General features: G+C 52.7%; 2 protein-coding genes and 1 long non-coding RNA gene across 3 annotated transcripts in view; all 3 read right to left on the bottom strand.

Annotated features, from left to right (window-relative positions):
* LOC147105785 (lectin-like) overlaps positions 1-15,026 on the bottom strand; it is an 80,371-nt gene extending 65,345 nt beyond the window's left edge. Inside the window, 1 exon segment of the mRNA XM_086010537.1 lies at positions 14,633-15,026. Within this exon segment, the coding sequence (XP_085866663.1) occupies positions 14,633-14,814 (182 nt within the window). The 5' untranslated portion in view covers positions 14,815-15,026.
* Positions 15,027-15,170: 144 nt separating this feature from the next.
* Positions 15,171-17,584, bottom strand: LOC147105784 (uncharacterized). Its single transcript, XR_015081584.1, has 2 exons — positions 17,348-17,584; positions 15,171-17,079 (listed from the first exon to the last, which is right to left on the bottom strand). It is a non-coding gene; the product is annotated as an uncharacterized LOC147105784 (long non-coding RNA).
* A 5-nt stretch (positions 17,585-17,589) lies between these two features.
* Positions 17,590-21,986, bottom strand: LOC147105783 (uncharacterized). Its single transcript, XM_086010536.1, has 2 exons — positions 21,475-21,986; positions 17,590-21,206 (listed from the first exon to the last, which is right to left on the bottom strand). The coding sequence occupies exon 2, from the start codon at positions 21,023-21,025 to the stop codon at positions 18,293-18,295; it is 2,733 nt and encodes a 910-aa protein (XP_085866662.1). The 5' UTR covers positions 21,026-21,206; positions 21,475-21,986; the 3' UTR covers positions 17,590-18,292.
* Between the last annotated feature and the right edge of the window lie 1,168 nt (positions 21,987-23,154).

Below are 23,154 nucleotides of genomic sequence, written 5' to 3'. Positions count from 1 at the left end.
TTGGCGAGAGCATCGTGAGACGCCATGCTGACCAGATTCTAGAGTCACAGGAACAAGCCAAACCTGTACCACAAGCATGTGCACCTGGTAATGAGCCCAAAGTACAGATTGCGTCTACCTCAGAAGCAGGGGTATTGGAAGCTGACGAACCAACCAATGACAATGAGCCAGAATTGACTCCACCGCCAGAACAGGATACTCGAGAAAGGCGCTATCCAGTCCGGATCAGGAAGCCTCCTCAAAGACTGAACTTATAAATGACTATTTCAGTTGATGTATATATTACTGAGAAAATTGTAATTGTAATTAGTTATTATTTGGTTGTTAAATTAATGTTATGTACTGTTTATCTAAAAGGGGAGGAATTGTTGTGTATGTACCTTTAAGGGAATAACTGGTCTTAGACTGCAGTACCGGCAGTGACCACCCCTGTATAAAAGGCCCTAGCAGGCTTCTGTAGTTTCAGTTTCAAGCTGCCTCTTGTTCAGTAAAGTGCCTGTTAAACTGTTCTCCCGAAGTCCGTGTATTATTGAGGCGCGGACTTTACAACCACATTCTCAGGGCAGGTAGGGATGGGCAATAAATGCTGGCCTTGCCAGCAATGCTCACATCACGAGAATACATTTTAAAAAATCACACTAGTTACAGTGGAAAAATAAACAAACTGATAACCATGTGTTATCAGGAGGTGAGTTACACAGAAAAACCTTATGCAAATCAGTAGCTGTTAGTGCAACAGATAAAGATCAGTCTTGGTCTGTCTACTTGTCATTGGGAATCAAGGTCTTTCCCAAAACAAACTCACCCGCTGCAGAGCGGCTCAAACCAGCTCAGAGTCTGTCCACTCGACTCTCCATGAGCTTTGCCTAACACGTTCCACCTGCTCCCACAATGAACCCTTCACACTGAATAGCTGAAATAACTGTTGGTGATATCAGCGGGACAGACACTGGACCTGTTCCTATCACACTCCACCATTCACTGTTGTCTTGACCCAGTTAAAATAAATGGGTGATCTCCTGTGTTGATATTGTGGGGAGAGGAACGTGTTAACCGATTGTCCCGCTAATTTCACCAATGGTAACTTCAGGCTTTTATCTTTCCCTCGTGTATGACCTGCTGCGCACCCATGGGATTGGCAGAAAGCAGCAATTGAAGAAGTAACAGGAAGAGTAGACAAGGGCATTGCAGTCGATGTGGTAGCATGGGGGCTTGAAATTGGGCTCTGTAGTGCCCTTTTTTTGGGTGTGACGAGGCCTGTTGTAAGAATTCGCAATAATTTACAGTTCTGAAGATTCATTTTTTTGATTAAAGAATCCCTGGCGATGTGCTTTTAAATTTCCAGTGATAAAAATTGGCTGTCACCACATGGCCGAAGACAAAGGACAATGCTTTGTTTACAAAGCAATTGAATGCTATTAGCATTTGTTTGTATATCGAGTGGATACATCTAAACTGCAGAAGAGACTTTTGCACCTTGAATGGGAATCGTTCAAGATTTGAATGGGTTTTAAATCACCCAGCGCTGGACAATAGAGCAGTTGTATCTCCCTTTTGTTTCAGCCCAGGAAGCTCCGGAAGACACATTAATCCAGTCCAACCACTCTGAGGTAGCCAATCACAGCTTTCTCTTGTGTATTGGACCCTTTTGGGTGGGGAATTTTGCACACAGCCCTTGCAAGGCAGAACGACAAGGGCCGCACCAGGTATAAAGATAGATGCTGAAGCTATCTCTCTCTTACTTCGCTGGACCACAGGTGAGCCGGATGTTCTGACTCCTCAGCATAGCAACCTAGTTAAGGAGTTTGGGGGATGGTGATTTAAGGGAATTGCTAAGATTGTTTAAATAACATTGTAGCCATTGTATCCCTCGTTTTTGCCATCTGCAACCGCTGTTATATAGTTTTACTGTAATTACTGTGTTCGTGTGGGATAGTTTGATATTTTGATTATAGTTTCTTTTAGTTAATAAAACCTGATTTTTTTCTCTCATCCAAACTACGTGTCTGTTTTAATATCAATAATTATAAGCCCTGCAGTCAGAACTGGAAGGTGGGGTAGCGATTCGAAACCGCTGTTTTAAAATTGGTTTTATTTTAAAATTGGTCTGAATGCAGGCAAAGGCTGCAAGACCAGGAAAATTACTTTAAACCAGTTTAAAGAAGCCCCAAACCCTTACACTGTTAAACTACAAAAATGGCACCCGCGAAGCCCGCACTTGCTCCCGACACCTTCGTAAAGGGGTTTGTGCATTCGTAACTAACGACCGCCGACAGCATGCAGAGCAGGCAGATTATGATGTCAATCAGCGTGTAACACTGATTTCACACCAGTGCTGCCATTTTGGAGCTCCATGCTCCAACCTACGTCCTTCCTTAACCTTGCTCAGCTGGACACAATGTTAACTAGTATGAACGACACCCCCCCCCACCCCCCGCCATCCCCCACCCACAATGAGTGCTATTTAAAGGGATAATCGACTACTTGCAGGTTAGTTGTGGATGATTTCTTCTGGCTGTTGGTGCAATTCTACGTGTTTTGGGTGCTTTTCCATTCTTGTTTATAGTTTCAGTATTCTATAGGGAGGGGTCTGGCTGGTGCTGAAGTACTTTCTTAGTGACTAAAAGGCTTGTGCACAAACCAGTTGCTTCTAGACATGGGTGGCCTAATAGGTCTTCTGCTTGGCATTGAGCATAACTGGGAGAATGAGCAGAGGCCACACAGAGCAGGGCAAGCTGCTGGAAGAGGGAGGAGGAGGGGGAGAAGGGCTCTCAGCAGCAGGCCATATACACAGAGGGTGTTTCAGGAGCAATTCTCTTATCTGAACTTCATCGACGACCAATGTTTGAGACGTCAGCATTTCACTAAAGAAGTCATCACTGAAATCTGCCATCTGCTGCAGCTACAACTCCAACCTCAGAGCAGGGCAAGGATCGCATTGCCCGAGGCTGTGAAGATACTGAACTTGTATTCATCTGGCCCCCTCCAGCCTGCTGCTGGAGATATAAGCAACATATCACAGTATGCAGTGCACTGCTGCATAAGGGAGGACACTGAGGCTCTCTCTCATCTCATTTGCTCTTGCCAAAGACAAACAGGCAGAGCGAGCAAGAGGGTTTGCAAGGATTGCAGGCTTCCCCATGGTGCAGGTTGCCATTTACTATGTGCACATTGCTTTGCATGCACCTCATGTCAACTCTGCCATTTACCTGAACCGAAAGGTCCACTCCCTCAATGTGCAGCTGGTGTGTGACCACAGATGATGCATCATGCATGTCAATGCTCAGTATCCTGGCAGCAGTCACAAATTGTTCATTCCGTGGCAGCCCTCTGTGCCAGCTGTATTTCGAGAAACACGGCAAATCAAAAGGTGGCTGCTGGGCGACAAGGGTTATGCCCACATGACATGGCTCATGAGGCCAGTCCGATACCCACGTACACGTGCGCAGCAAGCATACAATGAGAGCATTAATGCCATGAGGAATGTTATAGAGCAGACCATTGGCGTCCTCACCCAATGCTTCCACTGCCTGGACCGCTCTGGAGGAGCACTGCAGTACTCAGCTGAGCGGGTCTCAAGGTTTGTTGTGGTATGCTGCACACTGCACAACCTTGCCATCATGAGGGAACAGCCCTTGCCACCATCTATCAGGCGAGAAGCTGAGGAGCAGGAGCACAAGGAGGAGGAGGCAGAGGAGGAGACATAAGAGGAGGAAGAGGAGGAGGAGGAGGAAGGGAGGCTGCAACCTAGGCAGCTCCTTTCTGCCCAGGCTCTACGTGAACAAATAATTCATGAGCAATAGCAATAACCTCAACCCCAATTCCCCATTCACCAACAGCCCCACACTCCTTACCTTTCCTCTGTCACTGACCTCTTTCCCACAATGCAAAAATAAAAGCCATCACAATTACACATTCCACTCCAAATTTATTAATTCAATCATGCCATAGTGCATACAAAAATAAACTAATCACCATTGTGCAATCCCTTTGTGCCTCTCCGTGTACCTTTGCCTGTCCTAGTGCTCCAAAGAGATGTTTTCCCAGTGGTAACAGCATGGCAGGTTGAAGGCTGCTGACTTTCATTGGAGAAGATTGCAGATGGCCATGTAGAGCGACCTCAAGCACTCTTGGCCTAGAAGGGCAGGCTGCAGACTGCAGCATCTTGACCTGGGCTGCAGCTGTCTGAGTTGGCTGGCTGGTTAACTACCTGATAATCATCTCAATTGGGTCCCCGCCGCTGCCGGTCGGGTTGGCCCCATGATAACAGACACGCCTGGGGGAAAGGTGCGTGTGAGCGAGATGACAGCAGGTTCTTGACCCGCTGTCAAAAATAACAACTTTCCCACCTGACCCGCCACCGATCGCACCCGCTACCACTCTGGAAAATTCCAGCTTCTGTCTCTCTCTGTCTCACTTTATCTGTCTTTGTCCCCATCGAAATGTTGACCAGGAAGGTAAGGAAGGAATCATGGGGAAAATGATCCATGATTAGGGGGTACCGTTATGTCTCACCGTTCACTGCAACTCATTAAGCCACTTCCAACGGTGCTGTGGCGACACGCCACCACTGGACATAATCCGCTCACGGCGGCACAGACAGTCTAAGCAGAAGCCCCCAGCCGGGGGCCCTTTCCTCCAGCAACTTGTTTCCCGCAGGGACAGGCTGCCGGGAGCACTTCCTGTCTGGGAAGTATTTAAGTGGATGTGCGGGCTTTTCTAGTTCCTGTTTGCCATGTGGTCAGAATAAAGCAGTTGTGTTTTCAATAGCTCTGTCTCGACTCCCACGTTTGCCGCGGTATCTCAACACTGGTGACCCCGACGCTCAGGACGAATCCTAAGCTAGCATGGCGGATACAAACGTAGTCACGGTTAAACTACCTGACTTTTGGGAGAACCTCGCCGAAGCCTGGTTCGTTCAAGCTGAGTCCAGATTCCGGCTGAAAGGCATTACAGTCGACGCCACGAAGTACGACTACCTCGTCGCCTCGCTCACCTACGCTACAGTCCCCAAGGTTTGGGCAGCGCTGCAGAATCCACCAACGGAGGGCAAGTACGAGCATCTGAAGGCTGCGCTACTTAAAAAATTTCAAACGTCCTCTTACCAGCGCCACTGCCAACTCCTGGACCTCCCCGGCCTTGGTGACGCTTCACCATCAGACCTGCTTTCCCACATGCTGTCCCTCTCCGACGACAAAAATCCCGGCGCCCTTTTTCGCACGCTTTTCATTCGGCAGCTCCCCGCCAGCATCCGCCCGCTCCTTGTGGAGTCTGACTCCACGGACCTGAATGAGATAGCCGAAAAGGCCGACCGGCTGCTCTCTGCACAGGCCGCTCGCGACGTCGCGCCCGACCTCACGGCAACGACCACGCGGTCTTCCCGGGCCGCTAGGCCTGACCGCCCTACCACTCCGGGTCACTGCTACTACCACACCCGTTTTGGCGCTAGGGCTCAACGCTGCACGCCACCGTGTTCCTTCAAACCCCCCCCCGCACCGGCCCCCGCGATGGCCGCGGGGCAGAAGGAGCCCCTACTGTACGTCACTGACGACAGAACCAACCGCCGATTTCTGTGCGACACAGGGGCCCAGCACAGCATCACCCCCGCCTCCGCCCTCGAGATCCAACGCGGCACATGGGGTATCACACTGGCTGCAGCCAACGGCTCTGAAATCCGCACATATGGCACCCGCATGGTCACGCTCGACCTCGCGGGCCGCCGCTACCGCTGGGAGTTCCTGACAGCCAAGGTCCTCTGCCCACTCATTGGCGCCGACTTCCTACGCGCCCACGGCCTCCTTGTCGACATTCCGAGGCACTGCCTCGTCGACATCAACACTATGGCCCCCATCCCCGGCGCCTTTACCCCGGCCCGTTCGGCCGGCCCGACGACCTACTGCCTCGCCAGAGCCACGGACGACTACTCGGCACTCCTAGCTGAGTTTCCCGCCCTCACTAACCCGACCTTTTCGGCCAAAGCCGCTGATATACCTATCAATTCGTCCAATAAAAAGCGACGAGTTAGGAACGTAACTAAAGGTTTTTATTGACTAAATAACAGAGCCCACCCTCGTGGGTGATCGGGTCCAACAAGGAGGAATACCAGCCAGTCGACTACCTTTATACCTGGGCAGGTAGGTGGAGCCATGGGCGGAGTCGGAGGTGGTCAGCCCAGGTATAACAGCGCGACAAGAGGCGACCTCGTATAGTGATACAACAGTGAGAACAGTGATACCACACTATAGTTATCACTGTTGTACTAACGATAGTGAACGATAAAAGTGGTTTACCACATTCACCCCTTGTTTAGATTTGAGTCCGGCGGGGTGAAGTGTACTACCAGTTCTGGTATGTCAGTCTGTCCGGAGGCCTCGTAAGCCTCTCTGATCGTCGCAGCGGCGGTGCTGCATCATCCGGTGTTAATGCTGGTGTCTGCGTGGTCGGCGAAGGCTCGTGGGGTTCCAGCATACCGTCTACCTGGGCTGGAATTGGGGGGGTGGTGGGGGGGGGGTAAAGGTGGTGTCTCCGGAGTGCCCGAGGGTGCGAGATCTCGTAAGGAGACAGTGTCCTCCCGCCCGTCTGGGTAAGCCACGTAGGCATACTGGGGGTTGGCGTGCAGGAGGTTCACCCTCTCGACCAGGGGGTCCGTTTTATGGGCCCTCACGTGCTTTCGCAGCAAGACGGGCCCCGGAGAGGTCAGCCAGGTTGGTAGAGTGGTTCCCGTAGTCGACTTCCTGGGGAAAACAAACATTCGTTCATGGGGGGTGGCGTTAACGGCAGTGCAAAGTAGTGACCGGATGGAGTGCAGCACTGTCGGGAGGACTTCCTGCCAGCGGGAGGTTGGGAGGCCCTTAGACTTTAAAGCTAAGAGGACGGCCTTCCATACCGTCGCGTTCTCTCTTTCCACCTGGCCGTTCCCTCGGGGGTTGTAGCTGGTGGTCCTACTTGCTGCAATACCTCTCGCTAGTAGGAACTGACGGAGTTCCTCGCTCATGAAGGAGGAGCCCCGGTCACTATGTATATAGTTCGGGAACCCGAACAAGGCGAAGAGGTCGTTCAGGCACTTGATGACCGTGGTACTGGTCATGTCTGGGCAGGGGAAGGCAAAAGGGAAACGGGAGTACTCATCAACGATGTTGAGGAAGTACACATTGCGGTCAGATGACGGTAGAGGCCCCTTAAAGTCGATGCTCAGGCGCTCGAAGGGGCGGGTGGCCTTGATCAGGCTTGCTCTGTCCGGCCTATAGAAGTGCGGTTTGCACTCGGCGCAGGTCTGGCAGTTCCTGGTCATGGTCCTGACCTCCTCGATGGAGTAGGTCAGGTTGCGGGCCTTAATGAAATGGTAAAGTCTGGTGACCCCGGGGTGGCAGAGGTCGTTGTGGAGGGTCTGAAGTCTATCAATATGCGCGCTGGCGCATGTAATTCGTGAAAGAGCATCAGGGGGTTCGTTCAGCTTACCTGGCCGGTACAAGATATCATAATCGTAGGTGGATAGCTCGATTCTCCACCTCAAGATCTTGTCATTCTTGATTTTGCCCCTCAGCTTGTTATTAAACATGAAAGCAACCGAACGTTGGTCGGTGAGGAGGGTAAATCGTTTGCCTGCCAGGTAATGCCTCCAGCGCCGTACCGCCTCCACAATTGCCTGGGCTTCCTTCTCGACCGACGAGTGTCGGATCTCGGGGCCCTGTAGGGTCCTTGAGAAGAAGGCCACCGGCCTCCCCTCCTGGTTAAGGGTAGCGGCTAGGGCGAAGTCGGATGCATCGCTCTCCACTTGGAAGGGGATGGACTCATCCACTGCGTGCATTGTTGCCTTGGCTATGTCTCCCTTGATGAGGGAGAAGGCCGCGCACGCTTCCTCCGTGAGGGGGAAGGATGTGGACTTCATGAGGGGTCTGGCTTTGTCCGCACAATTGGGCACCCATTGGGCATAGTAGGCGAAGAGCCCCAGGGTTCTCTTAAGTGCCTTAGGGCAGTGGGGAAGGGGTAGCTCCATGAGGGGGCGCATTCTTTCGGGGTCGGGGCCGATGAGTCCGTTCTCTACTACACAGCCAAGGATGGCAAGGCGCGAGGTGTTAAACACACATTTCTCCTTATTGTAGGTGAGGTTCAGCCGTTGGGCCGTACGGAGGAATTTCTCCAGATTCACGTCATGGTCCTGCCGGTCGCGGCCGCAGATGGTGACGTTATCTAGATAGGGGAATGTGGCCTGCAGTCCGTTCTGGTCAACCATCCGGTCCATCTCCCTTTGGAAGACCGAGACCCCGTTGGTGACACCGAATGGGACCCTAAGGAAGTGGTATAGGCGCCCATTCGCCTCGAAGGCGGTGTACTGGCGGTCCTCGGGGTGGATAGGGAGTTGGTGGTAGGCCGACTTAAGGTCGATGGTCGAGAATACGCGGTATTGTGCAATCTGATTGACCATGTCAGATATGCGGGGAAGGGGGTATGCGTCCAGCTGGGTGTATCTGTTTATGGTCTGGCTGTAGTCGATGACCAGGCGATTTTTATCGCCGGTCTTAACGACCACGACCTGGGCACGCCAGGGGCTGTTGCTCCCCTCGATAATGCCCTCTTTCAGGAGGCGCCGCACCTCAGAGCTAATGAAGGCTCTGTCCCCAGCGCTGTACCACCTGCTCTTGGTAGCGACGGGTTTGCAGTCGGGGGTGAGGTTAGCGAACAGGGAAGGTGGCGGCACCTTGAGGGTGGATAGGCTGCAGGTGTTACGTGGTGGGCGGTTTAACATTCGCTGGTTGTTGACTGTGAGTGGGGGGAGGGGTCCACCGTATGCTAGGGTTACACTTTGGAGGTGGGATTGGAAGTCCAGCCCTAGTAGGACGGCAGCGCAGAGCTGGGGGAGGACGAGGAGTTTAAAATTTTTATACTCCGTACCCTTAACCGACAAGGTCACAACACAGTAGCCGCTAATGTCCGTGGCGTGGGACCTCGATGCCATCGAGATTCGGTTGCGCGTTGGCAGGACAGGGAGGGAGTAGTGGCTCACCGTGTCTGGGTGGATGAAGCTCTCCGTGCTTCCGCTGTCGAGCTGGCAGGTCGTGGCGTGGCCGTTTACTTTGATGTCCATCATCGACTTGGACAGGTGGTGTGGGCGGGCTTGATCCAGAGTGACGGAGGCTAGTGTGTAGGTAAGCGAGTCGTTGTCGTCTGCGGGCGAGGCGGTCGTCGGGTCCGGGGGCCCGGTGGCAGTCGGGCGTGGTGGGTAAAATGGCGTCTCCCACGAGGTAGGACAAAATGGCGGAGAAGATGGCTGCCCCCATAACTCCCATGAGGCACTATTGGGGTCTGTTGCCTTGATCAAAGATGGCCACCCCCATGACTCACGTGTGGGGATGCTGGCCTCAGTTGCCTTGAAAGAAGATGGCCGCCCCCACAGTTCGCATGAGGCACTGCTGGCCTCTGAAGATCCGCTCCTGCAGGCCTTAGAGAAGTGGCCTTTCTTCCTGCAGGTTGAGCAGGTAGAGTTCCTGGCTGGGCAGCGCGACCTCGGGTGCTTCTCCTGGCCGCAAAAGAAGCAGCCGGCGGCCCGATCGCGGGTGCCCGATGTCGGAGCCGGTACCGAGGGTGGTGGTCCCGGTCGGGTCCGGGACGCCGACGCTGAGGTAGGTCCCGGGGGCGTCGCTGCGAAGGGTATTGCGGTAGGGGTCGGGCCCGAGTCCCAGGGTCGCGAGCAGTACCTGGAAAACGCCTCCTGGTCCTGATGGGCCACCTCTAGGGAGAGAGCGAGGGCTTCAGCTTTGTCCAGGTCGAGGTCTTTAGCTTCAAGCAGTCTTTGCCGTGAGTAGTCGGACCGTAGGCCTTTCACAAAGGCATCGCGGATATTATCTTCCGTATTTTCAACAGCCGCCACCGCTTTAAAGTCACAGTTCCTGCCGAGTGCTCTTAGCGCCCGTAAAAATTCAGCTACAGACTCTCCTGGCTGTTGCGGGCGGGATCTTAGGAGGTGCCTGGTGTGCATGTAATTTACCGGGCTCCGGTACTGCTGTTTCAGTAGGTTGATAGCGGCCTCGTATGTAGTCGTGTCCTGGATGAGTGCGTATACTCTCGGGCTCGCTTGGGCGTTCAGAACTCTTAGTTTGGATCTCTGAGGGACGCCGGATTCTTCCAGGTAGGATTCGAAGCAGTCCAGCCAGTGTTTGAAGTTGAGGGCTGAGTTTGCTGCCTGTGGGTTTAGATCCAGGTACGGTGGTTTGAGGGCTTGCAGCCAAGCCGGCTGGTGTGGCTGGTGTAGCCCGGTGTCTGGAAGCTGCTGTGGCTGTGCTTCTGGGAGGGCTCCTGGCTGGCCAGTAGTAGACATCTTTAAAATTTAGTCAATAAAATTGATATACCTATCAATTCGTCCAATAAAAAGCGACGAGTTAGGAACGTAACTAAAGGTTTTTATTGACTAAATAACAGAGCCCACCCTCGTGGGCGATCGGGTCCAACAAGGAGGAATACCAGCCAGTCGACTACCTTTATACCTGGGCAGGTAGGTGGAGCCATGGGCGGAGTCGGAGGTGGTCAGCCCAGGTATAACAGCGCGACAAGAGGCGACCTCGTATAGTGATACAACAGTGAGAACAGTGATACCACACTATAGTTATCACTGTTGTACTAACGATAGTGAACGATAAAAGTGGTTTACCACAGCCGCCAAGCACGGTGTGGAGCACTATATCCCCACCACCGGCCCCCCAGTTTCTGCCCACGCCCGCAGACTCAACCCGGCCAAGCTGGAAATCGCGCGGGCCGAGTTTACCAACATGGAACAACTCGGCATCATCCGCCGCTCCAGCAGCCCTTGGGCCTCGCCCCTCCACATCGCCCCCAAGCCCGGCGGAGGCTGGCGCCCTTGCGGGGACTACCGCCGCCTCAACGACGCCACCACCCCCGATCGGTACCCGGTGCCACACATCCAGGACTTCTCGGTCCGACTGGCCGGACGAACCGTCTTTTCCAAAGTCGACCTGGTGTGCGGTTACCACCAAGTCCCCGTACACCCCGCGGACATCCCCAAAATGGCCGTCATCACCCCATTCGGCCTGTTCGAGTTCCTGAGGATGCCCTTCGGCCTCAAGAATGCAGCACAGGCTTTCCAGCGCCTTATGGACTCAGTCCTCCGGGACCTGAACTTCCTATTCGTCTATCTAGACGACATTCTCGTGGCCAGCTCCTCCAAACAGGAACACCTCGAACACCTTCGCATCCTGTTCGGGCGCCTAGCCCAACATGGGCTCATCCTCAGCCCGGCGAAGTGCCAATTCGGCCTAACCGAGATCGATTTTCTCGGTCACCACATCACCCCTGCTGGGGCCGTCCCCCTGCCCAACAAGGTGCAGGCCGTCCAGCAATTCCCCCGCCCCACAACCATCAAGGGCCTCCAGGAGTTCCTCGGGATGGTGAACTTCTACAACAGGTTCATCCCCAGAGCCGCAGCCCTTATGAAGCCCCTATATGACTCCCTCCGAGGAAAATCCGGCAAGATGGACGTAGCCTGGACCACTGACACGGCAGTCGCCTTCGACGCCACCAAAAACGCGCTCGCCGACGCCACTCTGCTCGCGCACCCGAGGGCCGATGCCCGGGTCGCGCTCACCACCGACGCCTCCGACCACGCGGTCGGGGCCGTGTTCGAGCAGTGGGTCAATGGCGCGTGGCAGCCACTTGCCTTCTACAGCCGCCAACTGCGCCCCCCGGAGGTCAAATACTCCACTTTCGACCGCGAGCTTCTCGCACTCCACCTGTCGGTCCGCCATTTCAGGTTCCTCCTGGAAGGCCGCCCCTTCACCGCATATGTGGACCACAAGCCACTCACATATGCGGTGGCCAAGCACACCGAACCCTGGTCCGCTAGGCAGCAACGCCAGCTTGCGGCCGTCTCCGAGTTTACTACGGACATTCAGCACGTCTCCGGTAGAGACAACGTGGTCGCCGACTGCCTTTCCCGTCCCGCCGTCTGTGCGAATCACCTCGCGGTCGACTACGCACAACTAGCAGCGGCCCAGCTCACGGACCCAGACCTCCTCTCGGCGGCTACCAGCCTGCCAGGGCTACGCCTAGCCAAGGTCGCGCACGGGCCCGAAGCCACGGCAGTCACGTGCGACGTCTCACTCGGCCAACCCAGGCCGGTCGTCCGAGACCTGGCGCCGCCGCGTCTTCGACGCGCTCCACGGGCTCTCTCACCCGGGTTCCCGCGCATCCGTCAAACTCCTCTCCAAGCGCTTCGTCTGGCGCGGCCTTAGCAGAGATGTTCGGACTTGGGCCACCTCCTGCCTCGCCTGCCAACGGGCTAAGGTACAGCTGCACACCAAAGCACCCCTGGGAGACTTCGAGGTACCCAGCCGCCGCTTCGACCACGTACACGTCGACATCGTCGGTCCCCTGCCGCCATCGCAAGGCCAAACTTATCTCCTCACGATGGTCGACCGCTACACACGCTGGCCTGAGGCAGTGCCGCTGACCTCCACCACCACAGCCGACATCGCCAGGGCGTTCGTTAACACCTGGGTTGCGAGGTTCGGCGTACCGGCCGACATAACCTCCGACAGAGGCGCCCAGTTCACCTCCGAACTCTGGACGGCCACAGCACGCAACCTCGGGGTGACGCTCCACCGCACCACGGCGTACCACCCGCAGGCCAACGGACTTTGTGAACGCTTCCACAGGTCACTCAAGGCCTCACTCCGCGCCGGCCTGCAGGACAGTACCTGGACGGACCGCCTACCGTGGGTGCTACTCGGCCTACGCACCGCGGTCAAGGAAGACCTCCAGTCCTCGGCAGCGGAGTTAGTCTACGGACAACCGCTGCGCGTCCCAGGCGAATTCCTTCCGGAGCCTACCAAGTCTTGGTCGGCCGAACAGCAGCGGCTCGACTCTTTCTCTTCCGCTCAGCAGTTCGCCCCACTTCCGGTCAACCGACACGGCGAACTCGCACCTCACGTCCCGCCAAATTTACAGCAGGCGCGCTTCGTCTTCGTGCGACACGACGCGCACCGCGGGCCCCTGCGACCCCCGTATGATGGTCCGTACGAGGTACTACAAACCGGGGACAAGGTATTCAAGCTGCGACTCGGCGACAGGGTCGAGACAGTCTCCATCGACCGGCTCAAACCAGCACACACAGAACCAGGGGAACAGGTCCCCGTGGCCCAGCCTCCAGCCAGAGGCCGTCCCCCCGGCAAGCCAGCACAGCCGGCGGCGAACCGCCTGACCCAACCAATCAGACCGGCGACCACTCAGAGCCGCTGCGGCAGAACCATTAGACCACCGTCACGACTCGTCCACTCCTCCTAAGCGGATTCTGGGGGGAGCTCTGTGGCGACACGCCACCACTGGACATAATCCGCTCACGGCGGCACAGACAGTCTAAGCAGAAGCCCCCAGCTGGGGGCCCTTTCCTCCAGCAACTTGTTTCCCGCAGGGACAGGCTGCCGGGAGCACTTCCTGTCTGGGAAGTATTTAAGTGGATGTGCGGGCTTTTCTAGTTCCTGTTTGCCATGTGGTCAGAATAAAGCAGTTGTGTTTTCAATAGCTCTGTCTCAACTCCCACGTTTGCCGCGGTATCTCAACAGTGCACACAAATCTGTCCAAGAACACAAAGTGTTGAAAATAAAGGTTTCAATGTTTGACACCACATTAACAGAAACTTTACATGAACATTGGATAAAACATCCAAGTGGCTAAACTTGTGTGTTGTTAGCTGGTATGATTGGACTAGGATAAGGGTGAGTGTGAGGGGTGACTAGTGAGATGGGGAAGTGATAATGTAGATAGAGAGGGATGGATGGAGGTACTATGGTAAGTTGGTGTGAGTAAGGATGTGCAGGAGTAGGGTAGGGAAGGCAGAGTGATGGGGTCATGATGAGTGGCAGGATGAGGTTGAGTGTGGCTTTACAGTAACGTTTTTTGATCTCCTGAGATCATTGAAAGGTCCGCCCATTGCAAGGGAAGAGAACCTCCCTGCATGCTGTGACTCTCTCCATAAGCATATGGAGGCAGTCATGGGAAAGCCTGGGTGCAGCCGTGCACCTCTGTGCAGTGCTTGAAGCACCTCAATGCTGTTGAACACTGACAGCACAAATGTCAAACTAAATTTGCGCATGGTCCCTTTAAGGAAACCGGCTGATGACGTGTCATCAAATGACATCATCAAAACAGCTTCCTTCAATTGGCCGGCTAATGCAATGGCCGGGCTTAACAAGCCCAATCAGGGGAAAATCATTCAGGACAATGAGCTGGTGCCAGCAGCGAGGTGGGGACCTGCCACCGATGTCGCCCGCCACAGACTCACTGAGGTCGTGGAAATCGCAGCCCGAGAGTGAGATAGACAGAGAGAGAGCGACAGAGAGAGAAAGAAAGAGAGAGACATACAGTGAGGCAGACAGACAGAGAGAGGGAGAGCGACAGAGACCGAAGGAGATAGAGATATAGACAGGGCGACAGAGAGATCAAGGGACAAAGAGAAAGGGCAAGAAGGACAGAGTGAGAGAGACAGGCAGATTAACCATTAGACAGAGAGAGAGAGAGAGAGCAACAGAGACAAAGAATGTTGGGGGACTCAACAGTGATGGTGTCATTGAAATTCGGGGGGATTTGATTGGGCCTCTTCTTGTTGGAAATGGTCATTACCTACCTTTGATGTGGTGGAAATGTTACCTGCCACTTGTCAGCCCAAGGCTGGATGTATTCTAGGTCCCTGTATAGGTTGGTGTGGGCTGCTTCATTATCGGAGGAGTTGTGAATGGAGCTGAACACTGTGGAATCGTCAGTGAACAACCCCACTCCTGACCTTATGGTGCAGGGAAGGTCATTCATGAAACAGCTGAAGGTGGTTGGGCCAATGATGCTTCCTTGAGGAAGCCCTGTTCTGATGTCCTAGGTCTGCGATGATTGACCTTTGACAACCACGACCACCTTCCTTTGGGTCAGGTGCGACTCCAATCACTGGAGGGTTTTACTTTGATCCCCATTGACCTCAGTTTTGCTCGGGCTCCTTGGTGCCACACTCGGTCGAGTGCTGTCTCTATGTTGAGAGCAGCTCCTCTCACCTCTCCTCTAGCACTCGGCTCTTGTGTCCATGCCTGGATCAAGAAACTGACGAGTCCTGGTGCCTCTCAGTGTGAAAGAAGATGGAAGCGCAAGCCCTGCTGAACGATAACAACAACAACATGTATTTATATCGTGCCTTTAATGTAATAAAACATCACAAGGTGCTTCACAGGAGTGTTATAACACAAACTTTGACACCAATTCACATAAGGAGAAATTAAGGATGATCCTTGGTCAATGAGGTAGGTTTTAAGGAGCGTCTTAAAGGAGGAAAGAGAGGTAGAGAGATGGAGAGGTATAGGGAGGGAATTCCAGAGCATAGGGCCTAGGCAGATGAAGGCACAGCCACCAATGGTTGAACGATTAAAATCAGGGATGTTCAAGAGGCCAGAATTAGAGGAGTGCAGATATCTCGGGGGCAGGGGGGTGGTTGTGGGGCTGGAGGAGATTACACAGATAGGGAGAAGTGAGGCCATGGAGGGATTTGATAAAAAGGATGAGAATTTTAAAATTAAGGCGTTGCTTAACTGGGAGCCAAAGTAGGTCAGCAAGCACAGGAGTGATGGTTGAACGGGACTTGGTGCGAGAACGGGCACAGTCTGGTTCAAAGAAAGAAAGATTTGCATTTATATAACACCTTTCATGACCACTGGACGTCCCAAATCCCTTCACAGTGAATGAAGTACTTTTTGAAGTGTAATCATTGTTGTAATGTTGGAAACACAGACCAGTTTGCGCATAGCAAGCTCCCATAAACAGCAATGTGATAATGTCCAGATAATCTGTTTTTAGTGATGTTGATTGAGGGATAAATATTGGCCAGGACACTGTGGATAATTCCCCTGCTCTTCTTTGAAATAGTGCCGTGGGATCTTTTACATCCACCTGAGACAGCAGACCGGCCCTCAGTTTAACATCTCATCTGAGAGACGGCACTTCTGATATTGCAGCACGCCCTCAGTACTGCTCTGGAGTGCCAGTCTAGACTTTTGTGCTTAAGTGTCTGGAGTGGGGCTTAAACCCACAACCTTCTAACTCAGAGGCGAGAGTGCTACCCACTGAGCCATAGCTGATACCAAAGGCTCAGCCTCAGACAGATGCTAGGGAGCTGGACGGAGTTGGTGGCTCGGGAGCGGAGCTTTTGCAGGGACCGAAGACAATGGCTTTTGTTTTCCCAATATTTAATTGGAGGAAATTTCTGCTCATCCAGTACTGGAAGTCAGAAAAACAGTGGAGACAGTGGAGGGGTCGAAAGAAGTGGTGGTGAGGTAGAACTGGGTGTCGTCAGTGTACATGTGGAAACTGGTGCTGTGTTTTCAGATCGTGTCGCCGGGGGCAACATGTAGATCAGATATAGGAGGGGGCCAAGGATAGTACCTTGGGGGGACACCAGAGGTAACGATGCGGGAGCGGGAAAAGAAGCCATTGCAGTTGATTCTCTGGCTATGATTAGATAGATAAGCATGGAACCAGACAAGTGCAATCCCACCCAGCTGGATGACAGTGGAGAGGCGTTGGAGGAGGATGGAGTGGTCAACCATGACAAAAGGCTGCAGACAGGCCAAGAAGGATGAAGTGGGATAATTTACTTTTGTCACAGTTACAAAGGATGTCATTTGTGACTTTGATCAGAGCTGTTTTGGTACTGTGGCAAGGGTGGAAACCTGATTGGAGGGATTCAAAAATGGAGTTCTGGGAAAGAGGGGCATGGATTTAGGAGATGACAACACGATCAAGGACTTTGGAGAGGAAAGGGAGGTTGAAGATGGAGTGGTAGCTTGCAAGGCTGGAGGGTCAAGGGTTGTTTTTTAGAGGAGAGGGGAAGATCAGGAAGTAGAATCTGTATGGGAGGAGATGAAGAATAACAAGGGGCAGAAAATGCTGGTGGGAGTAGTATATAGGCCCTATTTTGCCCTCGCAACGCGATCCTATGCAGAGCTAGACAGATAGCGAACAACTCGATATCTTCCAATAAAATCACAAGGCTTGACTTTTCTTGTAACGCTTTACTGAAAGATTCTTATTGTAAAACTGAAATACAACACAGAAATGGAAGGACACATTAGTATACAGACGCATAATTGATATGTATACACAAATTTAGGTACGCCTGGGCAACACAGTACATCTGGCAACGAATTACATTTAGCAAGCTGGAAGGCATTCTCTTTAAATTAGCCCTGTACATAGTGTACCAAATACGGCTGCTAGTTAACCAGCTAGACAGAAAAAGTTACAACTAAACATTTTCTACAACATACAGTGTACGCTAATCGTCTATAGCATTCTAAATACTCACAGACAAACAATTTCCAAGACTGAAGCATGGGGACAATACAACCGAGGAGCACCGTGGCGCAGGTCTTGTTCCGGCGGCAGCTCCACGAGGAATGAACTTGCAGTGCCGTGGGGAGCGTGATGACCTCATCACGCTCGGGGTCGTGACGTCGTCGCGTTTGCCGGTAGTTGCATCGCTGGCCATTGGGGCCTAAGTTGGGAGCAGGCGCTGGAGGCCAGGCTGGGCCGGTGCTTGCCGCGGGAGATAGTGGCGCTCCCGGCGGCTGATCGATGCGGCCGAAGACGCTGGGCCGGGCTGTGCCGGCAGCCTTTCTGGAGAGCCGAGTCGGGCCGGCAGCCGCCTCATGCATGTCACGTCGTACGTGACGTGACGTCAGCACGCTAAGGCGCGTCTTAAAGGGGCAATGGCCCTAAACGGTGAGTTAAAGGGGCAACGGCCCTAACAGGTAAGTTATACATATATAAGTAGGTTATGTACATACAGTAAGGTTAAGTTAGAGGGAGAGACAGCACACTCCCCGCTTGGTACAATTCCATTTGTACCACTACAGATACAAAATAACCTGAAGAAAACGTCCTTTGGCTGCCACACACTCAGAGTCCGTTCTCTAGATTTCTTCGGAAAGGAGGACTACGATCTCTGAGACTGGCCTCAGAAACACCTTGACAGTCTCTTCCTTGACGATCTTCACCTCCACCTTGCGGACCCTCTTGTCCCTGCTCGGCAGAGTTTTGACAGCTAGTCCCACTGGCCGTTCATGTGTGTGCTTGGCTGTCTTTCAGCAAGACGACATCTCTCACTTTGACATTCGGTTTGTCTTCTGTCCATTTCCTACGGCTCTGTAGGGTGGGCAAATACTCTCCTCTCCATCTTTTCCAAGAAGTGTCTGCACGACACTGTACTTGCTTCCACTGCTTCCCGTGCAGCTCAGCCATGTCGAAGTTTTCAGAGGGAGCTGAAATAGCACTCATCTTTTGAGTCAGGAGCATCGCTGGGGTGGGGACTGCAGGCATGTCTGGGTCGCCCCGCAGCCTGCTCCCCGCTACTCGGAAGACGGCGTCCAGGAGAGCGAAACGGCAGGGGTGCCGCCCAGCTGTGTCTATCGTCCTTGGACCTTTCAAACACTGAGCATCCTAGGCCATCTGTGCTCACAGTGGGGCCTGCCTCTTCCTCACAGGCAGAGGAGGTTGACCTATGATGCTGCGTCATGTCGTCGTAGTCCTCCTTTACCTGGATCCTGTTTGGGCATGGGCTGAGACAGGATGTGCGACCGTTGCGCAACACGTTTGCTTTATAGACGCTGACATCCGCTGGTTTGTGGACTGTTCCCAGGCAAACTCCACCCACGAGGACCCACCCCAAGTCGAGCCGCTGCGCATAGGGAGCATCGTGGGGCCCGTTGATGTGCTCACGCACCTTGCGCACCCTTAAGATGTCTCTTCCCAAGAGTAGGAGGATTGGAGCGTCCGGGTCCACAGCTGGAATCTTATTGGCAATTGGCTGTAGGTGGGGCTGATGGCGTGCGACCTCTGGGGAGGGGATTTCCGTCCTGTCCTCTGGCATCATGTCGCACTCAATCAAGGTGGGGAGGGGAAGCTGTAGTTTCCCATCCATGGACTCGATCATGAAGTTCCCAACTCTCCTACCCGTAGTCTCTGTTGTCCCTGCACAGGTTTTTAGCATGTACGGAGCGGTGCTGGCCTTGACGTCGAAGAGATTGAAGAATTCCGTCTTCGCTAGAGACTTGTTACTTTGCTCGTCGAGCACTGCATACATTTTGATTGCCTTCTCCTTTCTCCCTGCAGGATATGCTTTAACCAAGCAGATTTTGGAGCATGAGCGTGGGCTGCTTGCATTTCCGCAAACCTCTGTACACTTGGAGGTGACTGAAGATGTGCTTTCGCTTTGCTCCCCGCTATCCTCTTTGTCAACCGCGGCACTCTCGGTGGTTGACGGAGGAGGACCTGGATGCAGGGCTGCTATGTGTTTTTCGCTGTTGCACTCAAGGCACTTGATTGTCGCCTTGCAGTCTTTTGCCATGTGCGTAGTCGACCCACAACACCTGAAGCAGATGCGGTTCTCTTTCAGGTATGATGTGCGCTCATCAATGGGCTTGTCTCTAAAGCTTCGACACTTTTTGAGTGGGTGGGGCTTCTTGTGTATAGGACACTGACGATCTGGGTCATCCACTTCATTCCCAGCAGAACTGGATTGGTTGACTGAGGGTTCGGCTGGAACATCTGTTTTGTGCACACTCACAGAGGCTTTGTTGCTGTCCTTTGTGGGTTTCTCTGTTCTCGAAGGAGCGTAACTGCTGGAGGTGGAGAAAGTGAAACTTGGATCATTCCTCACCCTTGCCTGTTGTTGGACAAACCTGGAGAAGAGAGAGAAGGGGGGAAATGCCACTCCATTGTCCTCCTTGTACTTGGATCCCTTAGCTATCCATTTCTCTTGAAGATTGTGGGGGAACTTTTCCACTATTGGGTTTACCCCGCGAGCCGTATCCAAATACGAGAGGCCGGTCAGGTAACCTTCTCCCTTGGCACACTCCAGTTCGAGGAGAATGTCACCCAGTTCTCTGAGCTCGACATTATCCTTGTTGGTTAGCTTCGGGAAGTCCTCAAGCTTCTTGAGCAGTGCGTGTTCGATGACTTCTGGTGTCCCATAACAGTCGTCGAGACGTTGCCAAACCAGGTTGAGGCCTGCTGTGGGATTGAGGACGTGCGCTGAGCGAATTCTCTTCGCCTGCCTTGACGACTCGGCTCCGAGCCACTTTATCATCAAGTCTAGTTCTTCTCTGGCTGACAGATTCAAGTCCTTGGTGGTACTCAGGAAGGATGCTCTCCATGACCAATAATTTTCAGGACGGTCATCGAATTCTAGGAGGCCTGAACTTAATAATTCTCGGCGAGTAAGGTACCTGGCGAAGTCTTGTGCGCCTTGCGGCTCGGGCGAGGACTGCTTAGCTGGATTGGCCGAGTGTTGTGGAGGTCTCTGCAGGTGAGTCTTACTCGTTCCTTCTCTTTTAAGCTCAGTGTCTTCGAAAACAGGCCGTTTGTTGCTGGGGTGAGTAGCTAGTTCTACGTCGAGATACCTGAATGTTTCCTTTGAGAACACTTTGGAGTGTTGTTGGACATACTCATTTGTACGTTGCACTGGACTGAGGGGCTGTTCCAGGTCATATGTTTCCTGGCTGGGCTCCCCGCGTTCGCTCTCCTCATCTTCTTCATAAGCTGCGGCTTCGGCTTTAGCGGCAGCGCTCTGGCTTTGGAGAATGGCAGCGAGATCAGCTCTCTGCTTTACAAGGTCAGCTTTCTGCTTCATCATACTAGCGTCGAGGTCGGCTCTCTGCTTCATGAGGTCAGCTTCTTTTTCAGCGAAGGACAATTGCGCCTGGGTGGCCTTTGCCTTGGCACGTGCTTTGGCGGCTGTAGAAGCTGTCGATGACGACGGTCTGCTGGACCGCCGAGATGACCTAGAGGATACTTTAGAGAACTGTGACTTGGCATCGTTTGCTGGGAGAGCTGTCGGTGACGACGGTCTGCTGGACCGCCGAGATGTTCTAGAGGCTGCTTTAGAGGACTGTGACTTGGCCTCGTTTGCTGGGAGAGGCTCATTCTTCTCGATTGGCTGGTCGACTTCCTCTAGAGTATATTGTTTTCCTGAGCGTAGACTCATGGTAGCTGAGTGGTATCTTCCTGTGCTTGAGCCCGCTGTGCTGCTGTCTTTTTACTATTTTGCCCTCGCAACGCGATCCTATGCAGAGCTAGACAGATAGCGAACAACTCGATATCTTCCAATAAAATCACAAGGCTTGACTTTTCTTGTAACGCTTTACTGAAAGATTCTTATTGTAAAACTGAAATACAACACAGAAATGGAAGGACACATTAGTATACAGACGCATAATTGATATGTATACACAAATTTAGGTACGCCTGGGCAACACAGTACATCTGGCAACGAATTACATTTAGCAAGCTGGAAGGCATTCTCTTTAAATTAGCCCTGTACATAGTGTACCAAATACGGCTGCTAGTTAACCAGCTAGACAGAAAAAGTTACAACTAAACATTTTCTACAACATACAGTGTACGCTAATCGTCTATAGCATTCTAAATACTCACGGACAAACAATTTCCAAGACTGAAGCATGGGGACAATACAACCGAGGAGCACCGTGGCGCAGGTCTTGTTCCGGCGGCAGCTCCACGAGGAATGAACTTGCAGTGCCGTGGGGAGCGTGATGACCTCATCACGCTCGGGGTCGTGACGTCGTCGCGTTTGCCGGTAGTTGCGTCGCTGGCCGTTGGGGCCTAAGTCGGGAGCAGGAGCTGGAGGCCAGGCTGGGCCGGTGCTTGCCGCGGGAGCGGAAGATAGCGGCGCTCCCGGCGGCTGATCGATGCGGCCGAAGACGCTGGGCCGGGCTGTGCCGGCAGCCTTTCTGGAGAGCCGAGTCGGGCCGGCAGCCGCCTCACGCACGTCACGTCGTACGTGACGTGACGTCAGCACGCTAAGGCGCGTCTTAAAGGGGCAATGGCCCTAAACGGTGAGTTAAAGGGGCAACGGCCCTAACAGGTAAGTTATACATATATAAGTAGGTTATGTACATACAGTAAGGTTAAGTTAGAGGGAGAGACAGCACAGGCCCCCTAATAGTAGCTATACCGTTGGACAGAATATTAATCAAGAAATAGTAGGAGCTTGTAACAAAGGTAATGTAATAATCGTGGGGGACTTTAATTGTCATATAGACTGGACAAATCAAATTGGCAAAGGTAGTCCGGGGGACGAGTTAATGGAATGCATTCAGGTCACTTTCCTAGAACAGGACTTCATGGAACCAACCAGGCAACAGGTTATTTTAGATCTTGTATTGTGTAATGAGACAGAGTTAACTAGCAATCTTATAGTAAAGGATCCTCTGGGGCAGAGTGATCATAATATGATAGAATTTCACATTAAGTTTGAGAGTGAATTGCCTAAGTCCAAAATTAGAGTCTTAAACTTAAATAAATCCAATTACATAGGTATAAGGCGAGTTGGCTGATGTAGATTGGAAAAATAGATTAAAAGGTATGGCGGTAGATATGCAGTGGCTAGCATTTCAAGAAATATTTCATAATTCTCAACAAAAATACATTCCATTGAGAAACAGTGGGCTGGATTTTCATTGAGAAGTCGGGTAGGAGGCGGGACTACAACTTTTGGGGTTGTAGTCCCGCTTCCATCGAGTTCTAGCCAACCCACGCGATTTTGACTTGATTGACCTTGTTGAGCCCACCCAGCGGGCTCAGCAGGCTATTTGGGGGCCACCTGGCAACAGGTGACATCACAGATTGATATTTCATCTGTCAAGACCTTTTGACAGATGAAATATCAGCGTTTCAGAGCTGTTTGAAGCTGTCAAACACTGACAATCTGTATTCTAAGTTAATTCCTTCCTCTCAGGATGATTTAGAGATCTCCCCGGAACAGAAAGCTGAATGCTGCAATTTTTGACAGCTCGCAGCCATTCTGCTTTCTGTGCCAGTGAGATGAGGGACTCCCGAGACCGGAAGGAAGGAAAGCTGTAAAGGTAAGTAAAAGTATGTAAAACTTTTTTAAACACATTTCACACTCCAAACACTTACCTTTGCACTCATGCATCCATCACTCACCTGAACACCGGACATCTCGACCCCTCCAAGCCCTTCATCCCGACGGTCCACCTCCTCTAACTTGGCGTGGTTTGGAGCCGTCAGGAATCCCACACTTCAACATTAAAAAAAGGGATTAGGCTAAAATCTGCCTGTTAACTACCTGTT

The sequence above is a fragment of the Somniosus microcephalus genome, chromosome 17, assembly GCF_052327205.1.
Source record: "Somniosus microcephalus isolate GS21.2 chromosome 17, FLI_Smic_1.0, whole genome shotgun sequence".
NCBI classification, from domain to species: Eukaryota; Metazoa; Chordata; class Chondrichthyes; order Squaliformes; family Somniosidae; genus Somniosus; species Somniosus microcephalus.
The sequence above is the reverse complement of the archived record's forward strand: the minus strand, read 5'-3'. Positions and strand labels throughout refer to the sequence as shown.